Source organism: Natator depressus, chromosome 10 (assembly GCF_965152275.1).
Source record: "Natator depressus isolate rNatDep1 chromosome 10, rNatDep2.hap1, whole genome shotgun sequence".
In the NCBI taxonomy this organism is placed as follows: Eukaryota; Metazoa; Chordata; order Testudines; family Cheloniidae; genus Natator; species Natator depressus.
Genome location: NC_134243.1, coordinates 2109505 through 2134400, shown reverse-complemented (window position 1 = coordinate 2134400; position 24896 = coordinate 2109505). Strand labels below are relative to the sequence as shown.

The 24896-nt window shown below is 48.2% G+C and overlaps 1 protein-coding gene across 3 annotated transcripts; it reads left to right on the top strand.

Moving 5' to 3' along the window:
• The first annotated feature begins 171 nt into the window (after positions 1 to 171).
• On the top strand, positions 172 to 15529 carry DCTN5 (dynactin subunit 5). 3 transcript variants are annotated; one of them, XR_012641194.1, is made up of 8 exons: positions 172 to 284; positions 2410 to 2478; positions 4171 to 4289; positions 7141 to 7252; positions 9930 to 10032; positions 10973 to 11064; positions 13098 to 13246; positions 15103 to 15529. XR_012641194.1 is itself a non-coding variant. In XM_074964948.1 (7 exons), the coding sequence occupies exons 1-7, from the start codon at positions 237 to 239 to the stop codon at positions 15121 to 15123; spliced, it is 564 nt and encodes a 187-aa protein (XP_074821049.1). In that variant the 5' UTR covers positions 172 to 236; the 3' UTR covers positions 15124 to 15529. The 3 variants fall into 3 exon arrangements, 1 of the variants encoding a protein (XP_074821049.1); XR_012641193.1 differs by having other exon boundaries at positions 13098 to 13265; XM_074964948.1 differs by lacking the exon at positions 13098 to 13246.
• The last annotated feature ends 9367 nt before the right edge of the window (positions 15530 to 24896 follow it).

Here is a 24896-nt window from a genome sequence, read left to right as displayed (position 1 = left end):
GACAGCAGGCAGCCGAGCTCGGGTTGGTCGGCGTGGAAGGGGCGGTGCAGATTCTGAGAAGAGATTGGCCAGTCCGGTTTGGGCGGATGTGACGCCACCGGCAAGCCGGGCGAAGATGGGCTGTGCTCGCGAGGAGGCCGGAAGCGGCGGTACGGGGACCGAGCGGAGATTGGCTGGGGGGGTCATGGCGGGGAGGAGGCGGAAGCGGAAGCGGGGAGGCCGGAAGCGGCGGCGCCATGGAGCTGAGCGAGATGCTGTATAACAAGTCCGAGTACATCGAGACGGTGCGGTGCCCCGCGGGCGGGCGAGCAGCGGGCGGAGCCGGGGCAGCGCCGGGCCCGAGCCGGGCCCCCAGCCGCCCTCTCCGGGGCGCGGCCCTGGAGCCGGCCGGCGAGGAGCCGGCTCCTTCCCCTGCGCCCCAGCCGGGGGGGGTCTGCTCGAGCCGCTCGAGCCGCTGGCCGTTTGCCAGCAGGTGCTGGGGGCGGCAGCGTTTGATACAGCGCCCGGGGCGGCGCGCCGTGCCGTGAGCAGCCGGGGGTCGGGGGGGGTCAGACCGGGGCCCCGGAGCCCGACTCCGACAGTGAAGCCTCTGCCCCTGGCCCGAGGGAAGGAACAGGGCGATGATCAAGTGATCCATCCCCTGCCCTACAGCCCCAGCTTCTGGCATTTGGAGGTTTAGGGGCTCCCCGAGCACGGGGTTGTGTCCAGCGGCTAATAGCCGTTGATGGACCTATTCTCTGTGAACTGACCTGTTTTTAACCTAGTTATACCTTTGGCCTCTGCAACAACCCCTGTTAACAAGTCCACAGCTTGACTGTGTGTTGCGTGAAGAAGTCCTTTTTGTTTGTTTTTAAACCTGCCTTTTCATTTCAGCGGGTGACCCCTCATTCTTGTATTATGTGAAGGGGTAAATAACACTTGCCTGTTCACTTTCTCCACCTCTCTAGCATCTCCTCCCCAGTTGTCTATTTTGAAGCTGAACAGTCCCACTCATTTTAATCTCTCCTTGTATGGAACCTGTTCTATGCCTCCCGGAATTTCTGTTGTCCTTTTCTGTACCTTTTCCAATTCCTATAGACACACACACTCTTTCTTTCTCCCCCTTTCTGAGATAGGGGAGACCAGACCTGCAGGCAGTAGTCAAGGTGTGAGCACACCATGGATTTATGTAGGGGCATTATGATATTTTCTGTTTTATTAGTTGTCCCTTTTCTAATGATTCCTAACATTCTGTTCGCTTTTTTGACTGCTGCTGCACGTTGAGCAAATGTTTACAGAGAACTATCCATGACAACTCCCAAGATCTCTTTCATGAGTGGTAACACCTAATTTAGAATCCATTATTGTTTCCAGTGTGCATTACTTTGCATTTATCAACAGGAATTTAATCTGCCATTTGGTTGCCAAGTCACTCAGTTTTTTGAGATCCCTTTGTAAGTCTTTGCAGTCAGCTTTGCACTTAACTATCTTGAGTAACTTAATATCATTTCCAAATTTTGCCACCTCACTGTTCATCCCCTTTTTCCCATTATTTATGAATATGTTGACAGCACAGGTCTCAGTATAGCTTCTTGGGCGGCCCCTGCTATTTGCCTATCTCCATTGTGAAAACTGATAATTTATTCCTGCCCCTTTTTCCTATCGTTTAACCAGATACTCATCCATGAGAGAACCTTCCCTCTTATTCTGTGAATGCTTAGTTTGCTTTATTTCCCAGAACTCCCACAGGAGACATGGCTCCTGCCCTAAAGAGCATCCAGTCCAAGGCTGGTCTTGACAGATCGGTATGGGAGGATTGCAGAGCGGACAGGAGGATGCGGGTCCTGGTCTCTGCATCTGTTCTAGGTGCACGCAGATTTTGGTGTACAGGGCATCCGGGCAACCCTTGCCTGTGGGAGCTCCCACTCCAGAAAAGCAGGCTGCACTGGGAGGCCCAAAGGAAGGAGTTATCTGAGATTTTAAAAGTCTCTTTTTCGTCTTAGTAGAGTTTTTGTTTTTCCTACTTGCAGGCCACCAATTCTGGGGCGTTAGGAGAGAGGAGTATGACAAGGGTTATGGCGTAGCACATCTGTCACTTCTTCCTTGTATTCTTTAAATTACAATATTACACTCTTGGAGCAGAGTCCCAATGGAAGATTTACTGCCAGAAGAGAGTCCGAAGAAGAGATTCAATGGAGGACAGTTGACTATTCAGCTGATACTACATTGGATCTTGCCTAAGGACTAACATCCAGGAGTCCTGGAGGCAACGTGAAAGCATTCTGTTTGCAAACTGTGTGTTATAAAATTCTGTAATGAAGGTTCATTATTATAAAGGACCCCACACAATCCACAGATATAATAAGACGTTTGTATCACAAGGCTGTATTTCTGTCACTGATTGTCTCTCTGTCTCTTGGTTTCCCTCAGGCATCCGGCAACAAAGTCAGCAGACAGTCAGTGCTCTGCGGAAGCCAGAACATAGTTCTGAATGGAAAGGTGGGTAATACCAAGTCACTGGTGTACTTTTTGTAAAATCAAGCATTTCTGTGGTTTACAGTCAAACTCTCATGTGATAAATTGTATAATCAACTGTTTGACCACACTTTGATTTGTTATTAAATATAGTCAAGGCCAAATACCCAATGTCAGTCGGATTTATTAATATGGTACAGGGAAAAGGTTCTGCACAGTACAGTCTCCGAGAAGCCATGCCATGCAGTGATGTTACATTCACCTTATGCGAGTGGTGTGCTCCCCAAATTACACATTTTAGCTGGTATTATTTATATGATGAGTTTACAAGTTGTATATCTCTTTACATGTCACTAAAATCTAACCCGTCAGTTCCATCCCTGCCCATCTTGGCTAATAGCCATTGATAGACCTATACTCCATGAACTTATCTATTTCTTTTTTGTCCCAGTTCCCTAGTTTCTTGTCCTGTTCCTTCCTTATCTTTGCTTTGGATACTAGCATTCAAGGTACTGGTCCGTGAGGGTACATCGCTAACTTGTACTAAGACATACAACAAACGTATCTTGATTTTTGATGTTTCTTAACTACTTATACCAAATGCTTACTTCAGCAAATGCAAGTAGTAGTTATGGGATACAGAGCATAATTGTACAGAGTTATGGTATAAGCCAGTTTAGATTATATTACTGTTGAAATATTTGGGCTTACTATTAGTGCTTAATGCATACTTTATTTATTTATTTATTTATTTATATATATATATATATATATGCGCGTGGATAATAGATATTATTAATATGATATATGTTTGTTAGCCAGCACATATTAGTCAACACATTGCACGAGTAGCTTCCTTGCAAATGAGCTTTACATTTCTAACCCTTTGTCTTTCACATTATTTTTCTCTCCCAGATTTAGTTCCTGGTGCTGTGTTCTTCTAGTGCAGTTCTCCTGATTCATCTCTCACGCTTATTTTATTAATCACCATTGTCATTCTCTCTAATATTTTTTTCTCTCACCTGGGAGGAAGTGTTAACTAATGTTTAGAACAGGATTCATAGATTCCAAGACCAGTAGGGACCACTGTGATCATCTAGTCTGACCTCCTGCATAGCACAGGCCACAGAACTTCCCCAAAGTAATTCCTAGAGCAGAGATTTTACAATAATATTCAATCATGATTTTAAAAATCCTCCACAACCCTGGGTAAATTGTTCCAGTGGTTCTCACAGTTAAAAATTTACACCTTATTTACAGTCTGAATTTATCTAGCTTCAACTTCTAGCTGTTGGATCAATTGCAGTACTGGGATCCAAAATCTCTGCACTCGCTGTGTAGCCTTTGGGCAAGTTGCTTAACCTTTCTGTGCCTCAACCTGACTATTAGTGGAGTGGAAATAAGAACTGACCCCTTTGTATGGTGTCTTGAGGCTTCATTAATTTGTCTTGGGATGCTCTCATGAAAGGGACTTTAGCAGTGAATCTGCATTTTCTATTCTTATTCATGTGGTTTGCTCTATAGGGCCACAATTCATACACTAATATGTGCTAGTGATACAAGTTGGTGTTCCTTGGGCCCAACTGAGCCCTGCTGTAAGATATAATTTCACTGAAATTACACTAGTGCTCAGTGTGGCCCCATATATTATAATAAAGCTACTGAAAACATTGGCAGAACTTGAACTCATTTGGCTCTGTTTCTCTTGTTACCTAGACGATAGTTATGAATGATTGTATTATTCGTGGTGATCTGGCAAACGTAAGAGTTGGACGCCACTGTGTTGTGAAAAGCCGCAGTGTCATCAGGCCGCCTTTCAAGAAATTCAGCAAGGGGTAGGAGTTTATATTTCTTCTGTGCTATGCTGTGAGGCTTGTTAAACTGAAAGGTGAACTTAGAAGCTTTGGATTTGCTAAGAGCTGAACTCAGGGGACTGTTTCTCTTGCTACGGTTTTGCATAAATCCTCCTAAGACAGCATTTTCTCCTGTTCCCTGCTCTGCTTTGTGGGTCAGTAATCCTGTCAAATTGCAGCATGGAAATCACTAGACTGAACTCGGACATGTAGATGAAGGAGAGGCTGACCTGTTTATTTAAAATGTACATATTTGCCATCTTTAAGTCTAAATATATTTTGCTAGTGGTTTGGATTCTTAAACAATTCTGTTTAAACGTTTCAGTTCACCTTTTAAAAATACTTACTCATTTTCTAAGTCCTGAATGCGGCCTGGGACTAGCACATACTCTTCCAATGCACCTCCACCAGATCTAACTATATTAATACCATATTTTAATAATGTCTATAAAGGAAGAGTCTTGCATTGTACAATATACATCTCAGATCTCTGGTACTGGAGATAGCCACAGATGCCAAAGGACAAATAAACAGAACCCTACAAATAATATTCCAGCCTATTATTTGTAGGGTTCTGTTTATTTGTCCTTTGGCATCTGTGGCTATTTAACATGCATGGAAAAACATCCCCAAACTGATCCATCAGGCTACTATACTTCCTTCTTTCAAGACCAGCCTCTGCCCTGGATGCCTATAGGAAATCAGCCAGTTAATGATAGCTAGATTGTAGAGCAGTTGAGCATACCAAGTGGTTGCTTATTTGTAACAGAAAAAGATGTGTATCTAAAAATGTGTGTGTTTGTATGTTACTTGTCATGTGTGGCCCAATCCTGCAATGAGAGGTGGACCAGGGATCCCTGCACTCACATGAAGCCCCATCTGAATGCAGTGATTGCTCATGTATACACATTGCAGGGTCCAGGGCTTTAGATACCATATTCCAGCCATAGGCTCCCAGGGTTGAGGAATTTCTAATATAAACTGCATGCTTGAAATTAATTTAACTTTAAAATGCCCTGTCAGACTGACTTTCTGCATCAAAAGAAGCAAAATGGGCACAACCCTTTTTTTTCCCCCCCCTTTACAGTGGGTCTCTTATGACCCACTCGTATCTAATACCTTGACTGAAGCATTGGCAAAAGAAATCCCTAAAGATTCCCATGTCTAAATGCACACTCAACCCACTGGCCTTTATTTACATCTAATCTGAACATAGAGCTGTCTGTTGGGACCATGTATCACCTATAGATATTTTGAATTAACTTTCGTACCTAGTCATGGGCTATTATGGCTTTCTCAATGTTTATCAGTAGATGGCCGCATAAGGATTAAAATCACTTAATCATTCTGAACTTTTAGATTTCATTGATTTATTCTTCTCATTCCTGCTTCCCACTCCGGCTCTTAATTCAAAATGCTTTAACAGGCAGCTGACCTAAAGCTCCTAAACAGCACATTAAGCCCAGAAAATGTCAGACTTTGTGTGTTCAGTGTCCTAGCTGCTTGCTTGGAATTTAATAGTTAAAATTCAGTATTCAAAAGAGAATAGATTTAATGTTTTTTTTTTTCTCCTGTGGAGTTTCAAATACAGATAGTTGCTTCATTATTTGAGCCCATTTGTGACAGCCAGAGAGGTACCTCTGCCCTGAAAAGCTTATGGTCCGTTGGGGCAGTATCACAAACCAGTTAGTGTTAATGCTTTATTCAGCCATAGCCAGCTCTCAACCTCAATCCCTGTTCCTCAGGCACAAGTGACATGCAGGGAACAAAACTGGAGTGCGTCATGTGCTGACAATCTCTGGCCAGCAGCTCAGACAGCATAATTTAGAGCAACTCTTGGGCTGCGGTTTTAGGCCCCATCCAGTCCCAGGAGCAGAAAGGGGGTTTAGAGCCACTTTTTTCCACCTTCCTTCCTCTAAGCAGAGCTTAGACAGACCCAGGGATTCAGACCTTAAATTGTTTTTAAAAACACGATCTTGGTGATATTTTCATATGACCACAGAATCTTCTACTGTGACTGTTACAAGGTGCCTGGTTTGTAAACAGTTGCAGGACACAGTTTAATTCATGAGCAAATGAATGAGCACAGTCCTTGGCTGTGCCCCTAGGGATGTCCTGCTCAAATGTCCTCCAATACTCAACTTCTCAGGAAGTGCCCTAGAATTGAAATGTCCGGTGCACTAGTAACACAGACCCATTAAAGAGCTGCTGGAGTTAGAAGGCAGCAATACTTCAAGTTTGTAACAGTCGAGCTGGAAGGATGGTCCAGTGATTAGGGCACTAGTCTAGGACTTGAGACCCAGGTTCAATTCCCTGATGTACCATTGGCTTCCTGTGTGACCTTTGGCAAGCCACACAGGCGCTCTGTGCCTCGGTTCCCCATCTGTCCAATGGGGAGAACTGCACTGCCCTGCTCATGGGGATGTTGAGAGGATAAATACATTAAAAGATTGTGAGGTGCACAGATACTGTGGCGACGAGGGTCAGATAAGCACCTCAGACAGAATGTCCATGAAGTCTTGGCTGGCAGGACCTACTTGTATTCCTGCAGACTGGTTTGGCTTCTCCTTGTGTGCCCTTCCCCCTCTCTCCCTGCACTAACGCCTATTGCAAAAAGTTAATGGTTATCAGTTGGCTTGGTTTGAAAAGTTGCTTGATCATCATGAGGAATTAATATGAAATGCACCATCTCTGACAAGATCTGTCTTGGCTCCAGGCCCTGCCTTTGGCAAGCTGGTGGGGGTAGGGACACTTACATGATTTTGGGTTTAATGCTATTGTGGATTCATCGGTGCTGCAGAGCCTGAGCAAATAACCCCTTCTCCTTCTCCAGAGTTGCTTTCTTCCCTCTCCACATCGGTGATCATGTGTTTATAGAAGAAGACTGTGTTGTCAATGCAGCCCAGATCGGCTCCTACGTTCACATAGGCAAGAATTGTGTCATTGTAAGTACGTGTGGTCAGTCTTCTTTCTTTAAACCCCTCAAATACAGTTAAGAACTTGTACTTCCTTTTGCTGGTTCAGAGCATCAGGAAAATTCCCATCCTTGGGTTAAGAGAGATGGACTAACTTTGGATTGGACCAAAGGTTTCCATACACTGGAACAGATGCTAGCCAGGGGTGATTTGTATTGCTATGGATGGTCCCCACTTTGACTCTCCTCATGTAATACCCCCTCCCTCAGCTTGGAGCTTGAAAACTCTTTGGGGGCAGAGACTGTGCTCTTTTGTATTGAGAATGCTTCTGAAGCGAAGGAGCTACCAAAACCGTAACTGGTCCCTCAGGCTTCTGGAGCTTAGCGTGAGGAGTCTGTGCTGGACCTGAGTGCACCTCTGTTGCATGCCTTCCAGTCAGGTGTGTATGTGCTCTGCTCTACAACAGAGCTTGAGATTGGGCTTTGGGGAAGGGCAGCACACACAGCTGACTGGGAAACAGCCGGTGCTAGCAGTGTTCTGGAACTGGCACAGTAACTGAGGTCTAGGAAGCCTTGAATAATAGGCCTAAGGCAAGTGTGGAGTTTGCCTGACCACACCCAAGGGGGTCACTTGTGTAACTGATTATGCAGTTAGTGTACACTGCCTTATTTTAGTTGAGAACAACCTCTGGATTCTACATTTATACCCACTGATAATGCTAGATCCTGCAGCCTACTCAGCTGCTTCAGAGGGAAAAAGGCAGCCAGCTGGTAGTTCAGATTAACCGATACACCTTATGCCAAACATGTGCCCATAATACTAGGTCTTTATCAGACATCAAACACTGCAAAGCCACATTGTCTTCTGCTCCATAGAAACCTGGAGTTGGGGAGGTGCCAGCATGTACTGCCTGGAAATGATCAAAGCTAGATGGGAAGGCAGGAATGAGCCAGTGGTATGAAGAGGGAAGAATGCAATAATGTCTTTAAATGGCTTGATGCTGACAGGCGGCAAAAATGGGGGTGGGTGTAATTAAATGAGGTAAAAAGGCCCTTTCTGAGAGCTGTGACCTTATTACCTGAGGCACAGAGTTCCTAATATGGAGGGATACGCACTTAGGTTTCAGTTCCTCAAGGAAAATGATGGCTACTTCTCCACTGTCTGGTTTATTCCCCTTCCTTGCAGCACATGGCACCTTCAGTTTCTTCTCTCCAGGAGTAGCTGGTGCAGGCAGGAGAGGCCCCAAGGCCTCCTTTTTCAGAGCCAGTGTCCTAGGGGTATCTCTCTCCCTCTCACAAGTCGAACCAGGCTGGAAGACTTTAGAAAAGCCTCATGAAGGAACTGACATACCATGGCATTGTGAGGCCTCTATAGCTCCTATCTGCCTGTAATGAATGGCCAAATAACGACTCCCATTAGAAATGGCTTTCTGTATCAGTTGGCAGTTTATCATCAAGATTAATGTGCAGTTTGCTGTATCATCATTCGGATAAATGAATGTATAGAGCATTAATTGCTAATCTTTTCAGACAGGCTCCTAAGTGTCTTTGAACAGGGTGACTCTTTCAAAAAGGTTAATGTCCTGAGTTTCATTAAATATTGCAGCAATTTCAGTCTAATCGCTGTTGCCTGTTTCAAAGACATGCTTGTTCTTTTCAAACATTGCGTTTACACAAGGCTAGACAAGTGGACGTCCCTATTAATTGCTATTTGTTTCTGGGCTTTGTCTGCCTCTTTAAGCCAAATAAGAGCAATTGGGTTATCAGCACGCATTAGCAATTGCTGATGTCAGGGTACCCGGAGAGGAGAGTGCTTTTCATGGAGGTACAAGTGGAGCTCAGCTCAGCTCCAATATAGATAATGCCATACAGTCAAGGTTATTATTGAGTACTGCAATGGGGAATATTTTGCCCAGTTACTGCATGGGTAGGACTACCAATTCCAACTTGAATATCTACTTACCTGAAGTGGCTTGTTTTAATATGCAAATCCCTACTATGCATTTATGAGGAACACACAGTTTTTCCACACAAGACAATCTCTGCTAGTACGTGTTGATCTGTAAAACATTAAAGTTTGTGATGTATGTTAACGCACGAAGTTATTGTTATATTATTTTTTATACCTACTCAAAGTGTATGAAAGCAAATAGAAAAACTAGTAACTCTTACTGAATGCACTAATGATTTCTAGACTGCCAGCATGGCAGTAAGGGCTTATCGAAACTAGAACATTTTTGCTGCTTTAATTATGCTAATATAATTTAAGGGGCATTTGCTGTTGTGTGTGGATGGAGTATAAGGGCAACATATCAGTACAGCTGATTTTGCTTCCCAAATCAAAATAAGCTATACCAGTATAAGGTAGCTTTATCCAGTATAACTGCATCCATATTAGGGCTTATACAAGTACAACTATTGGTTTTGTTTTTGTTTTTTAAAAAAAATCACACCCCTAACCAACATAATTATGCTGGTATAACTTCTAGTGTAGACCAGGCCTAATAGTGAAATCAGCAATCAGAGCTTAGAGGAGAAGAATCCTGGGTTGCAGGCAGATATCTTGCTTCTTACAGACAGCCCTCGTGTTGACTTTGACTAATAAAGAGCAGTCAGACTAGCTTTTGAATATTAGAGACACGAGTAGGAGTAAGACAAAGTGTGATGGTGGTGTTATACAATCAAACAGAATCCGGTCTTTGTTTTAGGGTCGTAGGTGTGTTTTGAAAGACTGCTGCAAAATTCTAGCCAACACAGTTCTACCCCCTGAAACTGTGGTCCCGCCTTTTACAGTCTTTTCAGGCTGCCCAGGTAAAGTCCATTTAATTTTACTTCCAGTATAAATTCAGCTAACTTGTATCCTGATATTTAAAAGAAATACAACACCCTGATGTGGAGAAGGCCAGGTAGGCTCCTTAGTTGCACTGTCTTATAGTAATAGAGCTGGGGGGGGAAGTGCTCAGTGAAATGAAAAGTAACAATTCTAACCAATGGACCTCACTGTCTCAGGATATTATTGGGACAGGAGTTTAGTAGGAGTAAGCATAGCATCTGCGCATTCAGTAGCTAGGTTAATGTGGCTAGGGCTTGTCAGTCTGATTGCCAGCTCGGACCATTCTTAGTTACAGAATCACTTCCCATCAGAGCTCAGAATCAGCAACATGACCAATCAAGCATCCAGCATTCCACAAGCAGTTCTTCTTTGGCATCAAGAAAGAGTCTCCTTCTCTTCTCTCCCATATGCTCTGGATTTGCAGGTGCCTCCATAAACACAGCTGGAGAGAATTCTGTTAGACCACTGTGCATGTGCTACATATATGGGCAGATGCTCCTGTTAGACTACCCCTCTGTGCTGGTACAGAGCCCACCCCAACAGCACTGCTGACCATACTGGAGGTGTAAATGTTCCAGTCATTTGGAAACAGCAGTGGTGGAAAGGTCAATGTAACCTTTGTTACTAGCCTTCCTTTAGGAAAGAGCTTTCATGACCCTCGTTTATCTAGGATGGGTGTAAGCTATTAAGAGATCTAGCTGGAGACAGACTGCCTTACTGCATCTCTTAGGGGATGATAGGGGAAGCCACACTTTTGTATTGATCTATATGAGAGCAGTGTCCCTACACAAGCCCATGGGTTGCTGTTTAACCTGCAGTGTATAGAGCATAAATACTAGTGGAGAAGCTGAATAAAACTCTTCAGGCTCATTGCTTCCCAAGAGAACACTTGCATTCATGCTCTTCTTGGTTTTTCAGGGCTCTTCTCTGGAGAACTCCCAGAATGCACCCAAGAGCTGATGATTGATGTTACAAAGAGCTATTACCAGAAGTTCTTGCCACTTACTCAGGTCTAGTAGCCTATTTACTGTGTTTCAGAGAAGTAAAGGCACTACAGGGAGCTTTGGGGGATGGGAGGGATGTTTAGTGAGCTCTGCTGTTTGGAGTGGCATGTCCCCGATCTGTGCTATTAAACACTACAGCTCCAGCAAGCAGAACCTTGTGAAACGTTGCTATGTCACGTTTAAACTTTGTATATTTGCTCAAATGTATTTCATTCCGTGTTGTCTGGGAGGTGTGCCATTCGACGTTTTGGGGTTGGAGTGCAGTTACAATTCCCACTAGATTAATGCATCCTGCTGCAACTGAGCACTGAGGCAGGATCCTACTGTAAATACTTCCTAGCCAAAGTGAATTGCACACATCTGTTCTATTCAGCCTCAAAGCCATTGTGTCTGACTCTTAGAAATAACCTTCGTTCTTGAACAGAGCGGCTGTGTGGCCAACATCTTCATTAAGGGCGACTACTGTAAATACTTCTGTCCAAGTAAGAGCCAGAATTTTCCTTCATCTCCCCTCTAGCCCATGGACCGAGATTCTCTCCCACACTAAGAATAGAACATCCTCTGCCTCCCTTGGCTACTGAAAGGTTTGAAGCAAGCTTAGCTTCCCTGACTCCTACCCCACAGGCCTATGGGCAGAGTCTTGGCTTTCTCTGCCCTGTGTGAAGGGACACATCTCATCATCTGGTTACTTCCAGCAGTAGGGATATTTACCTCCACTAATCCCAGATGCCTTGCAGGGTTAGTTTTCATGGCTGATGCCCATTTTCCTTCTGAGCATCATGCAGCTCAGAGTCAGATGGGATTATGGAAAGAGGATGCCCTCTGCTGCATTGAATTATCTGGAACCAGAAGTGGGAGCATGTGGCATTTGTCCAGGGTTGCAGTGCTGCATGGGGCACAGCCTGTTGGCAGCTCTTACTTGCAATGTAAAACTAACATGAAAAAATCAAAAATCCCTAGAAAAAGTAGTGGCATTTTGGAATTTGTTCAGACGCTAAACATAATTCTTATGGAGGTAGCCTGTGTGCCTAACTCACATAAGGCTACAAACTCCACACACCTGACTCCTGTTGGGTGGGCCCTGCCAAGGATAAACAGAGTCTCCTCTTGTTAGATTGTATTCAAACTTAACATTACCCCTTCCCTGCTGAACGTGGGGGCCTCTGTAGGGTATCTTACATGGACCGGGGAGCCAGGGTGCATGGCAATAGTGTTGTAGGCATGCAGTGGTGAGAATAGTAGCGACGGGCCTTTAGCTGTTTTGTCTCACGTAGGGCTCTGACACACATTAACTAGCAGCTATATAAATACTAAGTGTGTTGTAACTACGGTTAATCAAATGTAACACCACTGTCTGGTTTGTTTGTATTTTTTACTGTACATAAATTAAAAGCCTCTTATATGGGTCAAGTGACTTGAAAGTTGTAACTTTCCAAGTCCAATTGCTCTGAAAGCAGAGTAAGCTTTCTGCCAAGGGCACTGAGTTCCTGCTGTGTTGATGGACTCATTCCACATTCTGTTGTTCAGAGAGAGGCACCTGAACGATTTATTACCAGGCATTTAGTTTGAGTGCATTAAAGAGCCTCTTGCGTCACCAGAAACAGAATAACTTGTGCTGTTGCTGTCCGTTTCACCTGTATACCTAGAAACAGAAAAATAAAATTCTAGGGCCACTGACAGGAAACTGTCCTGAAACACTCTGATAAACACTTACTGATCTTGCACAAAACTATTCACTCAGCTTTAATGTGATAACAGGCCCCAGCCAAAAAAAGACTACTAATTCCAGCCAGGCAGAGAACAGAAGGTGGGTATAAACAGTTGATGAAGGTAAGAACCCTCCAGTTTTGCCAAGTAGCAATTAAAAGAGGCAGAGGTAAAGGCATCCTTTAAAAACTGGAATTCCAACCCGAGTGAGGAAAATAGAAAGGACCATAAACTCTGGCAAATCAAATATAATTAGGCAGGTCAAAAAAAAAAATTTGAAAAGTAACTAGCAAAAGACACTAACTAACAGCAATTTTTTTTAACTATATCAGAAGCAGGAGGCCTCTCAAACAAGCAGTGGGGCCACTGGAAGACTGAAGTGCTAAATGAGCACTCGGGGAAGACAAGGCCAGTGCAGAGAAGCTAAATGAATTCTTTCCATCAGTCTTCACTGCAGAGGATGTGATGGAGATTCCCACACGTGAGCCATTCCTTTTTAGGTGACAAATCTGAGACTTTTTCCCTGATTGAGGTGTCAGTAACTGAGTTTTTGGAACAAATTGATAAATTAAACAGTAATAAGTCACCAGTATCAGATGGCTTTCACCTACGAGTTCTGAAGGAACTCATGTGAAATTGCAAAACTACTGACTGTGGCATGTAACCCATTGCTTCAATCAGCCTCTGTACCAGGTGACTGGAGGAGAGCTAATGTGACTGATTTTTTTAAAAAGGCTTCAGAGATAATCCTGGCAATTACAGGCTGGTAAACCTAGCTTGAGTAGCAGGCAAATTGGTTGGAACTCTAGTGAAGAACAGAATTACCAAGTACACGGATGGACATGATGTGTTGGGGAAAAGTCAACAAGGCTTTTGTAAAGGGACATCGTGCCTCACCAATCTATTAGAATTCTTTGAGGTTGTCAACAAGCATGTGAATAAGAGTGATCCAGTGGATATAGTGTACTTGAACTTTCAGAAAGCCTTTGCTTAACAGCTTTTGGTACGGGACCTTGTCAAAGTGAGCAGTCATGGCATAAGAGGGGAAGTCCTCTCATGGATCAGTAACAGGTTACAAAATAGGAAACAAAATAAATGGACAGTTTTCAAAGTGGAAAGAGGTAAATAGCAGGGTCCCCCAAGGATCTGTACTGGGACCAGTGCTATTCAACATTCATAAATGATCTGGCAGAAGGGGTATACAGTGAAGTGGCAAAATTTGCAGATGATACAAAGATACTCAAAATAATTAAATCCAAAGCTGTGAAGAGTTACAAAGGGATCTCTCAAAATTGGGTTACTGAGCAACAAAATGGCAGGTGAAATTCAGTTTTTGGTTTAAACCCACTTCCAGAGGTCTCTTAACACTTTGGTCCTGCATTGGCTAACCAGATCCATTCAGTGGGTGCAATTGTATTTAAGTAAAGTTTAAGAAACCCTGTGAAACTGGGCCTGGAGCCAGATGTTGCTGGAGGCTTAAAGAGCTTTACTGTACATTTCTCTTTGGGTGACCTTGCCTGAGTTTAGTGTGATGAAAAGGTGACGATGGGCCAGGGCCTGCTGCCTTTTCACCTAAGCAGAGCAAGTCAGATGTTCTTGGCATGGGAGGACATTGTGTCCTGTTGCTAAGTGAGCTTAACTGCTGAAAGGATTTGACCCTCCTGTCTATTCCCCTCATGGCCTCTCCATAGAAAAGCAAGAGTTATGTACTCTGTAGCTGTCAAGCACGTGCACATAGATTGACGCCTGGAAGATCACATGCCCAGACACACAAACTGCTGAGCTTCTTGCATGATCACATGGAAGTTAGACATGGAGTAGCTGCAATAACATGTTAAGTCACATTGCAGAGTGGCACCGATGCTACCAACCATCTCTTTGCTGACTGACCAAGGCAGCTCTATGCTTGGCAAGAGAGGGCCAGCGGAAGGGTCCAGCTCTATGCATGTTACCATGATGTCCATGTCTTCAGAGTCTCAACACCACACAGGGCATTTCACAAGGATTTCTTGATTGGTGACCACCCCTGGGCATCGTAAAGTTAGGGGAGGAAGACTAAATAAAGGGGAAAACCCCTCTGGAAGATGGGAGCTACTTTTGGATGGTAGAATTAAGGGGGTGTAGTCAAAAGCCATTTGGATGAGTGAGGGGACGTGTCATGGCTCACCCCACAGCACCAGGTAGCTCTATCCCGGTGTGTGGAGTTAGCCCAGCTGTCCAGCCAGGGCCTGCAGGTGCAGGGCTGCCTAGGCACGTGTCCGCGTGGAATCCCCTTTTATCATACTGAGCTGCCACGCTGCTGCCTCAATGACGATCTGTTTTGTTGTCTTTGTTAAGGTGGCCTCTGCCAGGGCCTAAAGACCAAGTCACCAGCGAAGACCTCACAAACACAGCCCTGTTAAAATCCCCTAGATCTGGCCCTTTTAACCTCCGTCCTCTGGAGCATCACTCTGTCCGGGCTCGTCTCTGAACCTCTACCTGCCGGCTGGCTGCACTAACTCGAATGATGAAGTGTTCCTAGGTTGGTGCCTGCCACCATTGCCTCCTGGGAGTTGTAGTTTCCTGGTGTCTACAATTAGCCTGACACAGTAGAATGAACCACAACTTCCAAGAGGAGGCTTTGCTGCACAGCTCTGGAGCAAACGGCCACAGTGGAGCTAGTTGGCTTTGGGGGCAATGGAGACTCCGCTACTGGATTCCTCTGTTCAGGAACGTTTTAAAAACATTCTCACTTGCTTAAACAATAAACCAACCCTGCATTCTGCCACCATACTGCTTTGTGGGCCATGAATGCCCTGCCCTTGACAGGCCAGGGCTGTTGGCAGCAGTACGCCATGCTCAAATGCTTTGTTTGAAGTATAAACAGGGCTCAGAAACTTAACAAAAATCAGAGCTTTAGGAAGCTGCCTTCTCCCAGCTTGTGCTTCCACGATAGCTGGGGTCAGCCACAAAGGAGATTTCACTATCACTCCAAGCCTTGTGAGCATTGTGTAACTGCTGGCTATCATGGGGCCCTGCCACAAGAGGAATGGGCCCCAGGAGCATTGGTGGGGATCAGACCTGCTCTACAAAGATCAGAGCCCCCAGGGCTGGAGATTTCTTGGAACTAGTTGAGCCATTGGCTGCAATATTAGTGACTTGCAGGGCCTAGTGTTGGCTCCTAACCTGTGTCTAGCACTCCAGCTTCGGAAGAGCCATGAACTCTCAAGTCCTTTCTAGAAAAGATCTTAATGCCTCTAGCTTGAGGTACCAATTAGCCAGTATTTATTTAAACTTAGCAGCAGAGTCTCCTGGGAGGGGCCAGCTCACTGCTTACAAAGGTGCCGTGTATCAGCTGGGGCTGTATTTTGAGTCATCCTCACACTCCTGGGGTTACATGAAGCTGGTTTGGTTAATGGGGAGGGGAAACCAGGGTAGGGATATTTGTAAATTAACATAAAACACTGACCTCACCCCTGTTTGCAGTTCATGCAAGCTGTTAGCAGTGAGCAGAGCTCCTAGCAAATTCATGGGGGCCCTAGGCCCAGCCAGCTCGCAGGGCAGAGCCAGGCACACGGGCCTTTTTCCCTGTCATGGTATAAAGGGAGCAGGAACCCATTTCACTGGAACATGGAGCTTAGGTGTCCAGTGGCAGTGCCCGGGTGCTGCAAGAAGCAGGCCTTTGGGCAGGTACCAGCTGATGTGGGCTAACAATGTCATTGTGCAAGTCTCTAGCTAGCATGTGCTCTGCCCTGAAACAGAGGCAAGCTGGTTTGCATTTGCTGGGGGAAGGGGGTGGGGGGTGCGTGCCTGCCTGCCACTGAGCAAAACAGCTCACTGGGGGCCAGAGGCGTTCCTTCCTGCATGGGCATCCACGGGAGAGGCACGGATTGCTCACCAGAGGGGCACGCAGCAGGCTGTTGATAACAATGACTAGAGTCTCAGCCGGACACACATAGCTGGGGGAGGAGGAATCACTTCTCCCACCACTGCTGTTGGAGCAGAGCCCAGCATCCATCCCCAGCACCATAGGTCAGGTGTGAAGAGCGTCACCTTCATAACTGCAGGGGACAGTTGGGACAGCAGAATGGAACTGCCCAGTTTTGAATTTAGCCAGGATAGGAGTTAACTGCCCCTCCCCCCTTGCACAAAGCACCATGCATCTTCAACCATCATGAATGGGGTAGGCACCTCGGAGGGAGCGGGAAAACAGAACTTCCAACAGCGTAGTGGCCCCTAGCACAATGCACTGAGTCAGTGCTGAGGGTTCTCTCCAAAGAGCCCTGCCCTTAACCAGTTCTTCCCCCAGTATCCCAGATGGGGTCTCTCACTCGCTCTGTATTCAGTCTCTTTTCTAATACAACTAGCAGTGCTGTTTGACAGTTTCAGTGCAGCTGTGCCCTGGGCTGACGGTGTCAATGGCTCTTCCACCATAATCTCCAAATTTCCCCTCCACTCTGACCACTGCATGGCTCTCCTCTCCAGTGGATAGTCTGGAAGCAATGGACCGTACTAGATATGAAAGCCCATGGCCCTATTTGTCCTAGCACAACTTCCCTTAAGGCAAATGGGCATCCCAGACACGTGCCATGAGGGAGAAGAGAGACTTGTCTCTATTACACTGATTTTGCCATCTGCTGCATCAGCGAATGAGACACCAGCAAAAATAACCAAATAACTTCATAAAAAGGAAGCCAGCCACAGCACCTTGTGCAGTGATCATGTCTCACTAGGCGAGGCCTGGTCAGTAGCTGGGATCTGCAAGGAGCAGTGTTGGTAACAGTGATCAAGGGCGCCAAGGTGGGCTCACAGGCGGAGCTCTTAACTGCACAGTATTAGTGTGAAAAGAAAAGGAGGACTTGTGGCACCTTAGAGACTAACCAATTTATTTGAGCATAAGCTTTCGTGAGCTACAGCTACATCCGATGAAGTGAGCTGTAGCTCACGAAAGCTCATGCTCAAATAAATTGGTTAGTCTCTAAGGTGCCACAAGTCCTCCTTTTCTTTTTGCGAATACAGACTAACACGGCTGTTACTCTGAAACCAGTATTAGTGTGGAATGTGAGTTCTGCAGAGAGTTGCTTCTCCCAGCTTGTGCCCCTGGGGCAGGGAGTCAGTGTTTGTTTACAAACAGAGGCAGGGTGATTAAGATAAGAAAAGGCTGGTAATTACATTGAGGATCTGGCCTTGTAAAACAGGAATCCCTAGAGGGCAGGGGGGAGTGAGGGGAAGAGAAGACCAGGACTCAGAAGAAATACAGCCAAGCCCTCTGAGCCAAGGTTAGGTTCAGAAACGAGAAAGATGGGAGGGGCATAAGTGAAAAGAAGGGGCCAAAACCCAGGGAAGGGATAGCAGTGGTATAAAGAAGTTCCCACTCTACTGCGAGTTGGCAAACCAAGCAATTCTGGTCTCGTCTGGAGGTTTCTGCATGCAGAGAACTGGGTTCTCCACCTGAAAACAGGAGCATTTTGAGTCCTGGGGAGAGGGGCGAGAGCAGAAGGGACAGACAAGTGATCCCTTTAGACCACTGTTCTCTGTGGAAATGTCACAGGGCTCCACCCCAAGCACTTCCATGTTTAGTCTTGGATCTGCACCCCCCAGCACTGCAGGGAGAGGAATTAGACATCCAGGGCACTGTCTGTGGGCGGGACTGCTGGCCCAGATGAATCAGCAGGGCTCCGATAATAATGCCTTTGAGCCCTGTACTGGGATCCTTCTTTCCTTTGGTTTTACACAACCTTCCCTTTGTTTTTTGTCCTGCAGCAGCCAGTCGGTGCCCAAGCACTGCTGCTGCGGCTGGTGCAGATTATTTATTAATATTGGTGTCGCTTTATTCTAGACCACAGATAGGGTGCCGCAAAGACAATAGCGCTTTGCGCCCTGATAACACACCCTTCCGCCCTGAGTAGCCTGGCAGCTAAATGAGACCAGACCAGCTGGCAGGCGGGCAGGAATTCCAGCCAGTGGTTATCTCCAGGCCCAGGGTGAGCCAAGGGCTCCTTCGCCCATCTCATTAACTACAAGTGTGCTGCAGCTTTCTGAGCCTCGTCCATCATATCGCACTGGGCCGAGTTGAACTGTTGGCCCTTCAGTGCAGGGATCTGTCTCTATTCCACACAAACATCTTGGTGAACTTGCACGCAAGGCTCTTCACATGCATTTCCTACCGGTGCAGTCACTGAAAACCCAGGAAATTGACAGCTAAGCCACAATTCCCTTGCCTTGGCTTCTACCCACCCTAATACCCAGCCACTTTTCCAGCTCATGACCAACCAAGAGAGGGATCCCAGGGCGAATCTCAGCAGCCTGAGCTCTGGGGTCACAGCTGACGTTTCCGTGATACCGGGGAGGGAGGGATCCCAACGCGAGCATAGGGGGAAGGAGAAGCAATAGGATCAAAGCTCAGAGCAGCGGAAGCTGCATGTTTCTATATGGATTCAAGTTCAAGGAGGAAGAGAGCTCCTAAGAGACGTCCCCCAAGGCCCCAAGTCGATTGCTGTGTCCTGAGAAGGGCTGGGAGCTCCACACTGGGCCAGAGTCGTTTTGTTCTTTGCCAGTAATAACGGCAGAATTCAACTATCCCCATATTGACTGAGTGTAGCAGATCAAAGACTCACCACCACAGCGCCTCCTGCTGGTTGTCCTGGGAATTAGCTCTTGTCCAGCTCCGGATCACCTCCTTCTGTCCCATGTCTCACCCGCCTTAGGCCCTCATGTCCCTCCCAGACCGAGGTACCCTTTACCTTGGGGTTCTGCCCCACAGTACCCCCACACTCTGGGTCTCCCCTCCCAGGGGAACCCCCAACCCTGTAAACCCACCTCACCTCAGTGGCTACTGCCAGTCATCATCTAGCCCCCTTTCCCTGGGGCAGACTGCAGTGTAATGGCCACTCATCATTGCCAAGGGGAGGCTGGACCAGCTGCCTCTGCAACCCCAGTACCTACTTTGGCCTTTAGCAAGGCCTGCAGCCTGGGAACTTACCAGGCTGGAGCTCCCGAGCACCTCTTGCCTTTCCCCAGCCTGCTCTGCTCCCAGGCAGTCAGGTCCTCCTCTGTCCACAGCTAGAGAGCGAGTCTGTAGCTCCTGGCCTCCAGCCCCCTTACCAGAGCCAGCTGGACCCTGATTGAGCTGACCACACCTGTGGTCAGCTACTCACTCAGCTTCCCTCAGCTATTCTCACTCCTCTTATTTCAGGAGCGGGGTAACCACCCCGCTACACTGGGACATGTCACCTCAGGCCGGGATTCTAGACACCATTAATGGCTGTTTCTTGGAGCTGCCAGTCCTGGAACCCACAAGGGAAGAAGCAATTCTTGATTTAGTCCTAAGTGGTGCACAGGATCTGGTCCAAGAGGTGAATATAGCTCAATGGTAATAGTGACCATAATGTAATTAAACTTAACTATCCTTGTAGGGGGGGAATATCAAAGAAACCCACCACAGTAGCATTTAACTTCAAAAAAGGGAACTACACAAAAATGAGGTGTCTAATTTAAATGGAAATTAAAAGGAACAGTCATGAGTAAAATGCTTGCAAGCTGCACGGAAACTATTTAAAAACATCATAATAGAGGCGCAAACTAAATGTATCCCACAAATTTAAGAAAACAGCAAGAGGACCAATAAAATGCCACCACGGCTAAACAGCAAAGTGAAAGAGGTGATAAATTTTAGGTAAGTTCACGGAGAAAACATCTATCGGTGGCTATTAGCCAGGATGGCCAGGGATGCAACTGTATGCTTCGGGTGACAGGAGATGGATCTCTTGATGATTACCTGTTCTGTTCATTCCCTGTGAAGCACCTGGCATTGGCCACTGTCAGAAGACAGGACACTGGGCTAGATGGACCTTTGGTCTGACCCCTCCTTATGAGGTGGAATCTCTTTCCCCCTGGCTTTTTCTCTTCTGTTTCGCCTATGTCTGCCGTGGGGATGGCAGGGATTTCAAACTGGGCCGTGCCAGGTGACGGATGCTCCTCAGACAGACACTCGGGCACATTGCTCTGATGCAGCCCAAGACAAAGGCTCCCCTAACCCCCGACTAGGAATTACTGTGGCAGGAGCTTTCTCTTTCCGCTCCCCAGGCTCCTGGGCTCCCAATCCCCTCTGCTTCTGCATGCCAGGGGAGCCCTGACTCAGTACAGATCAAACCAAACAATGGCTACCTAACCTGAGCAACCCTCTGTGCTTCATACATAGAGAAATTGGTTTGAATCATAAGGGCCCCACCTGCCCAGCTAAACTGTCCCCCGCCTCCCTGTCAGCTATGGCGGTGGGGAGGGTCAGTGTCCCCAGGGCCTGGGCTCAAACATGCTGCACAGGACACGGGACCCTGGCTGAAACAAAGGCAGGGATCAGCGTTAATGTCAGGAACCTGGGTCCAGCGCCCTCTGCCTCCAGCCCCCTGGATGCTTTGGGAGCCATACCCTCACATCATAAACACCCCCTTTCACTGGGCCTGATCCGGGGGTCACACTCTGGCAGTGCAAAGGCTGTAATTTTCTAGCACAGAACACTCCTGGCATAAAGCCAGTTGATCTCGCTCCTGCACCAGCAGCCCCCCTAGTGAGCAGGCATGCCAGGGAAGGGGGCTCCCTTAGGGGCCATGCACTAGTACAGTAAGTTAGAGCACCCCCATGGCTGCCGTGACTCACCCCAGAACTGGGCTAGTGCAGAATCAGCGAGCTGTAAGTGGCCCCCTCTCGAGTGGAGCTCAGCGGCAGGCGGAATTGAGCACTCAGCCTGAGAGCAAATGCTGCCGATAGCCTTGCAGTTAAATGTAAAAACCCCTCCAGTATTCTGGTACACGTCAATCTCCAGCCTCCTAGCCCCCTGGGGCTGGCAGGAGTACCAGGAAACAGCCTGCCAGGCAAATTAACATAGCGACCAAGCAAAGGGCTCATGTGGCCAGGAGCATTTGGCTTTTTTGCAAGACATCCCGGGAGGGTGTTGTCCTTGTCAAGAAGAAAAGGAGTACTTGTGGCACCTTAGAGACTAACCAATTTATTTGAGCATAAGCTTTGCATCCGATGAAGTGAGCTGTAGCTCACGAAAGCTTATGCTCAAATAAATTGGTTAGTCTCTAAGGTGCCACAAGTCCTCCTTTTCTTTTTGCGAATACAGACTAACACGGCTGTTACTCTGAAACCTGTCCTTGTCAAGTTGCCTCCACAGAGCTTCTCCCAGGCCCCTGCAACATTATTCTAGGCACAAAACAGGGTCTGTTCTTCCTTCCCCAAGAACACAGTGTCCTGTAATTTGAGCTGCGGCAGCCCTGCACGCAAAAGCCACACAGCTCTTCACAGGGAGGTGTGATCCCAGCTCCCCAGGGCTCACACCCTGATGGGAGCAGCAGCAGATGGGCACAGCACAGCTTCCTAGGGGCCAAGACCTGCTGTCCTCACAGTCAACACCCCAGTGAAGTCAGGGAAATCTGCCTGAGCCCAGACCCCAGGACTTGGCCTTTGTTATTTTCTCCTTGGTGCTGCCACGCTCTGTATTTCAGGTGACAGGGCTCCCAGAGTCCAGGGCTTGGTTTTATACCTTACTTTCGCTATCCCTGATGTGACCAGAAGTGCCTGATTTACATTTTAGCGAGACGAGGTTGGGGCCGGATTTCCCTGTCGGGGTTAATGCGCCCTGCAGCCCTGGGAACCCTTTGCTAAAGCACAACCACCTGAGGGGGAAAGCGGTGAGAACCAGCGTGGCCCAACCTGGGGGAAATGCGGAGAGTAAAACAGAGTAAACGGCAAAGCCCAAATCAGAACTTGCCCATTCTCAGGGGTTCTCAGTAACAAAGGGAGGGAGGCAGAAATCAAAGTGCCTGGTTTTAACCTGCCTGTGCCCTTTGGGAGGACTCCTGCTCCTGCCAGTCGCACAGGGCCCTTTGGAGCTGAGAATGTACTAGGTTACATTTGCCTGGGACAGACCTACGCTTGCACTGCCCCGTCGCTCCACCACGCCCCATGTGGCCCATGGGGCTGCAGCAGTCCCCTGCGCTTGGCTCCTGGCTGCCAGGGCTGATCAGCATCTCTGCTTGCACTATGAGCTGCGGGTTTGAATCCCTGCCCTACTCAAACCTAGCTCATGGCAACCCATCTGCCTCACTGCTAGCCTGAGAGATGGCAGACCCTAGACACTAGGAGGAGAGACGCTCCGAGGTTGCTGCGAGTCCCTCACAGACCCGGCCCAGCCCCGCTGCCATCTCCCCTGAAGTGCAGCATCCCAGCCCAGTTTCACCGGCAGAGCCGTCGCCTGCCGGACGGTCAGCCCGCCAGGGCGGGGGTCTCTGCTGCATGTTTGTGCAGTGCCAGCACAACCGGGCACTCACGCCTGCCGGGGGGCCTCCAGGAGCTACCACAGAACAAATAAATAAGAACATGAGCCACCAGGTCTGGCCATTAGGAAGCCCCTTGCTGCCCTCCTGGTTAAGGCTGATGTATCTGGAGCAGGCTGCCAAATGGTCCCTCCTGCACACTATGAGCACCCAGTGCCCAGCGGGGAAATGCTGCCACGGTCACAGGGAAACACATTCCACAAGAGCAAGGGAACAGCCGAACCAGAACTGGCCGTGGCCCCGCCAACCTAGTCCCCTCCTGTCCCTGTGACAGCCAGTGCCACATGCTCACCACGGAGAGGCACCCAGCGCACCTGACTGCAGAGAGCTCGGCCCCCGGGGCCGGAGGCCAGGCCTTGCCCTCCATCCCCCAGGAAGCCAGAGGCTGGAGGAGTCACGGCAGAGCAGGAAGGGAAGCCAGGGCCCCAGGCATGTCTCCAACGAGCTCCGTGCAGGATGGCCCCAGGGCTCCGCGATGGCACAGTTCGTACGACCAGCTGGTCACGCCGGCCTGAGGCACAGGATGAAGGATGCTGCGGAGAAGCTCAGGGCTCCGTGGCTTTGTGACTGGCTGGGCCTGCTGCACCATACACCCCGTTACGAGGGACTGTGCCACGGGGGCGGGGAGTGGGGACTGGACAGGAGAATGCTGGCGTTGTGCCCGTTTCCTAGAGGTTTTGTGGCCATTTACCTCGAAACAAGAGCCCTCTTTCCACCACCTCTCCCTTTCGCTCACCCCCCCCCCAGCTCCTTCCCCCCATTTCTGGCTTCCTTCCTCTGACCTGCGCTAAAGTCATGAGCCTCCTGTGAGCCCGTCACCTTGGAAACGCGGAGCGGTCTCTGATGGTAGGAGCAGGTGCCTTTCCCACCCCACCCCCAGACAGGCCTCACGTCCAGCACGGGCCCAAAACTCGCCCCTCCTGGGCTGGACTTTGTTAAACACGTGAACAACATGACGACAGGCCAGCCTGAGCCCAGCCCACCCAGGCAGGGCTGCTCCCACAGTTCCCTGCCCTGCCCCAGACCCACGTCTGTTTCTCCTTCCTTACTCCCTCCAGGCTTAACACGGCCGGCAGGTGCTGGGGAACAGGGCCAGCCTCAGCCCATCTCCAGCACAGACCATGAACCCCTTCCTGTCCTGGTCCGACCCATCACAGATGCAGCATTACAGACGTCACATCAAGGGCCAGTGAGCTCTGGTGACGAGGGCTAGTACCAGGGAGGGGGGTGAGGTGGGACAAAATATCTCAGTGTGAGAGAGTCCCTGTACAAAGGGCTGAACACAGCTGGGAGCGGGCCAGGTCTGAGCCCCCCAGAACGACAAACTCGTGACGCCCACACACAGGAGGAACATTAAAGCGAAGCAGCCCTCGCCTGGATGACAACTGAGTGGGCTGTGACTGTCCCCAGTGACACACTGCAACTGACGAGCTCAGCAGGGCTCGGGTCACTGCTGGAGCCTGTCCTGAGACACCCAGGTTCTGGCCTGCAGCAGGGCCCCGTCCCTCCCCTCTGCTGTCCCCCTGGGCCCGGCAGCATTTCTACTCTGCCACCTCTGGAAACTGAGTCACAACCCACAAGGATGCCAGGCGGCCAGTTCCTACCTGACACTCGTCTAACACAACCCTCCGTTTCCTTGGCCACAGAGGGAGGAGGCAGGTGAGGTTGCAGTCAGCTCTGGAGGCAGAGAGCCCAGATCGCTCTTCCTGGAAGAGCAGAAATAACTGACTGAATGTGAGACATTTCTGCTGAGAACAATGCTTTTGCCAGATGCACAGGTCAGTCTGCCCCAGAGACACTTCAGCGCCTGCTGTG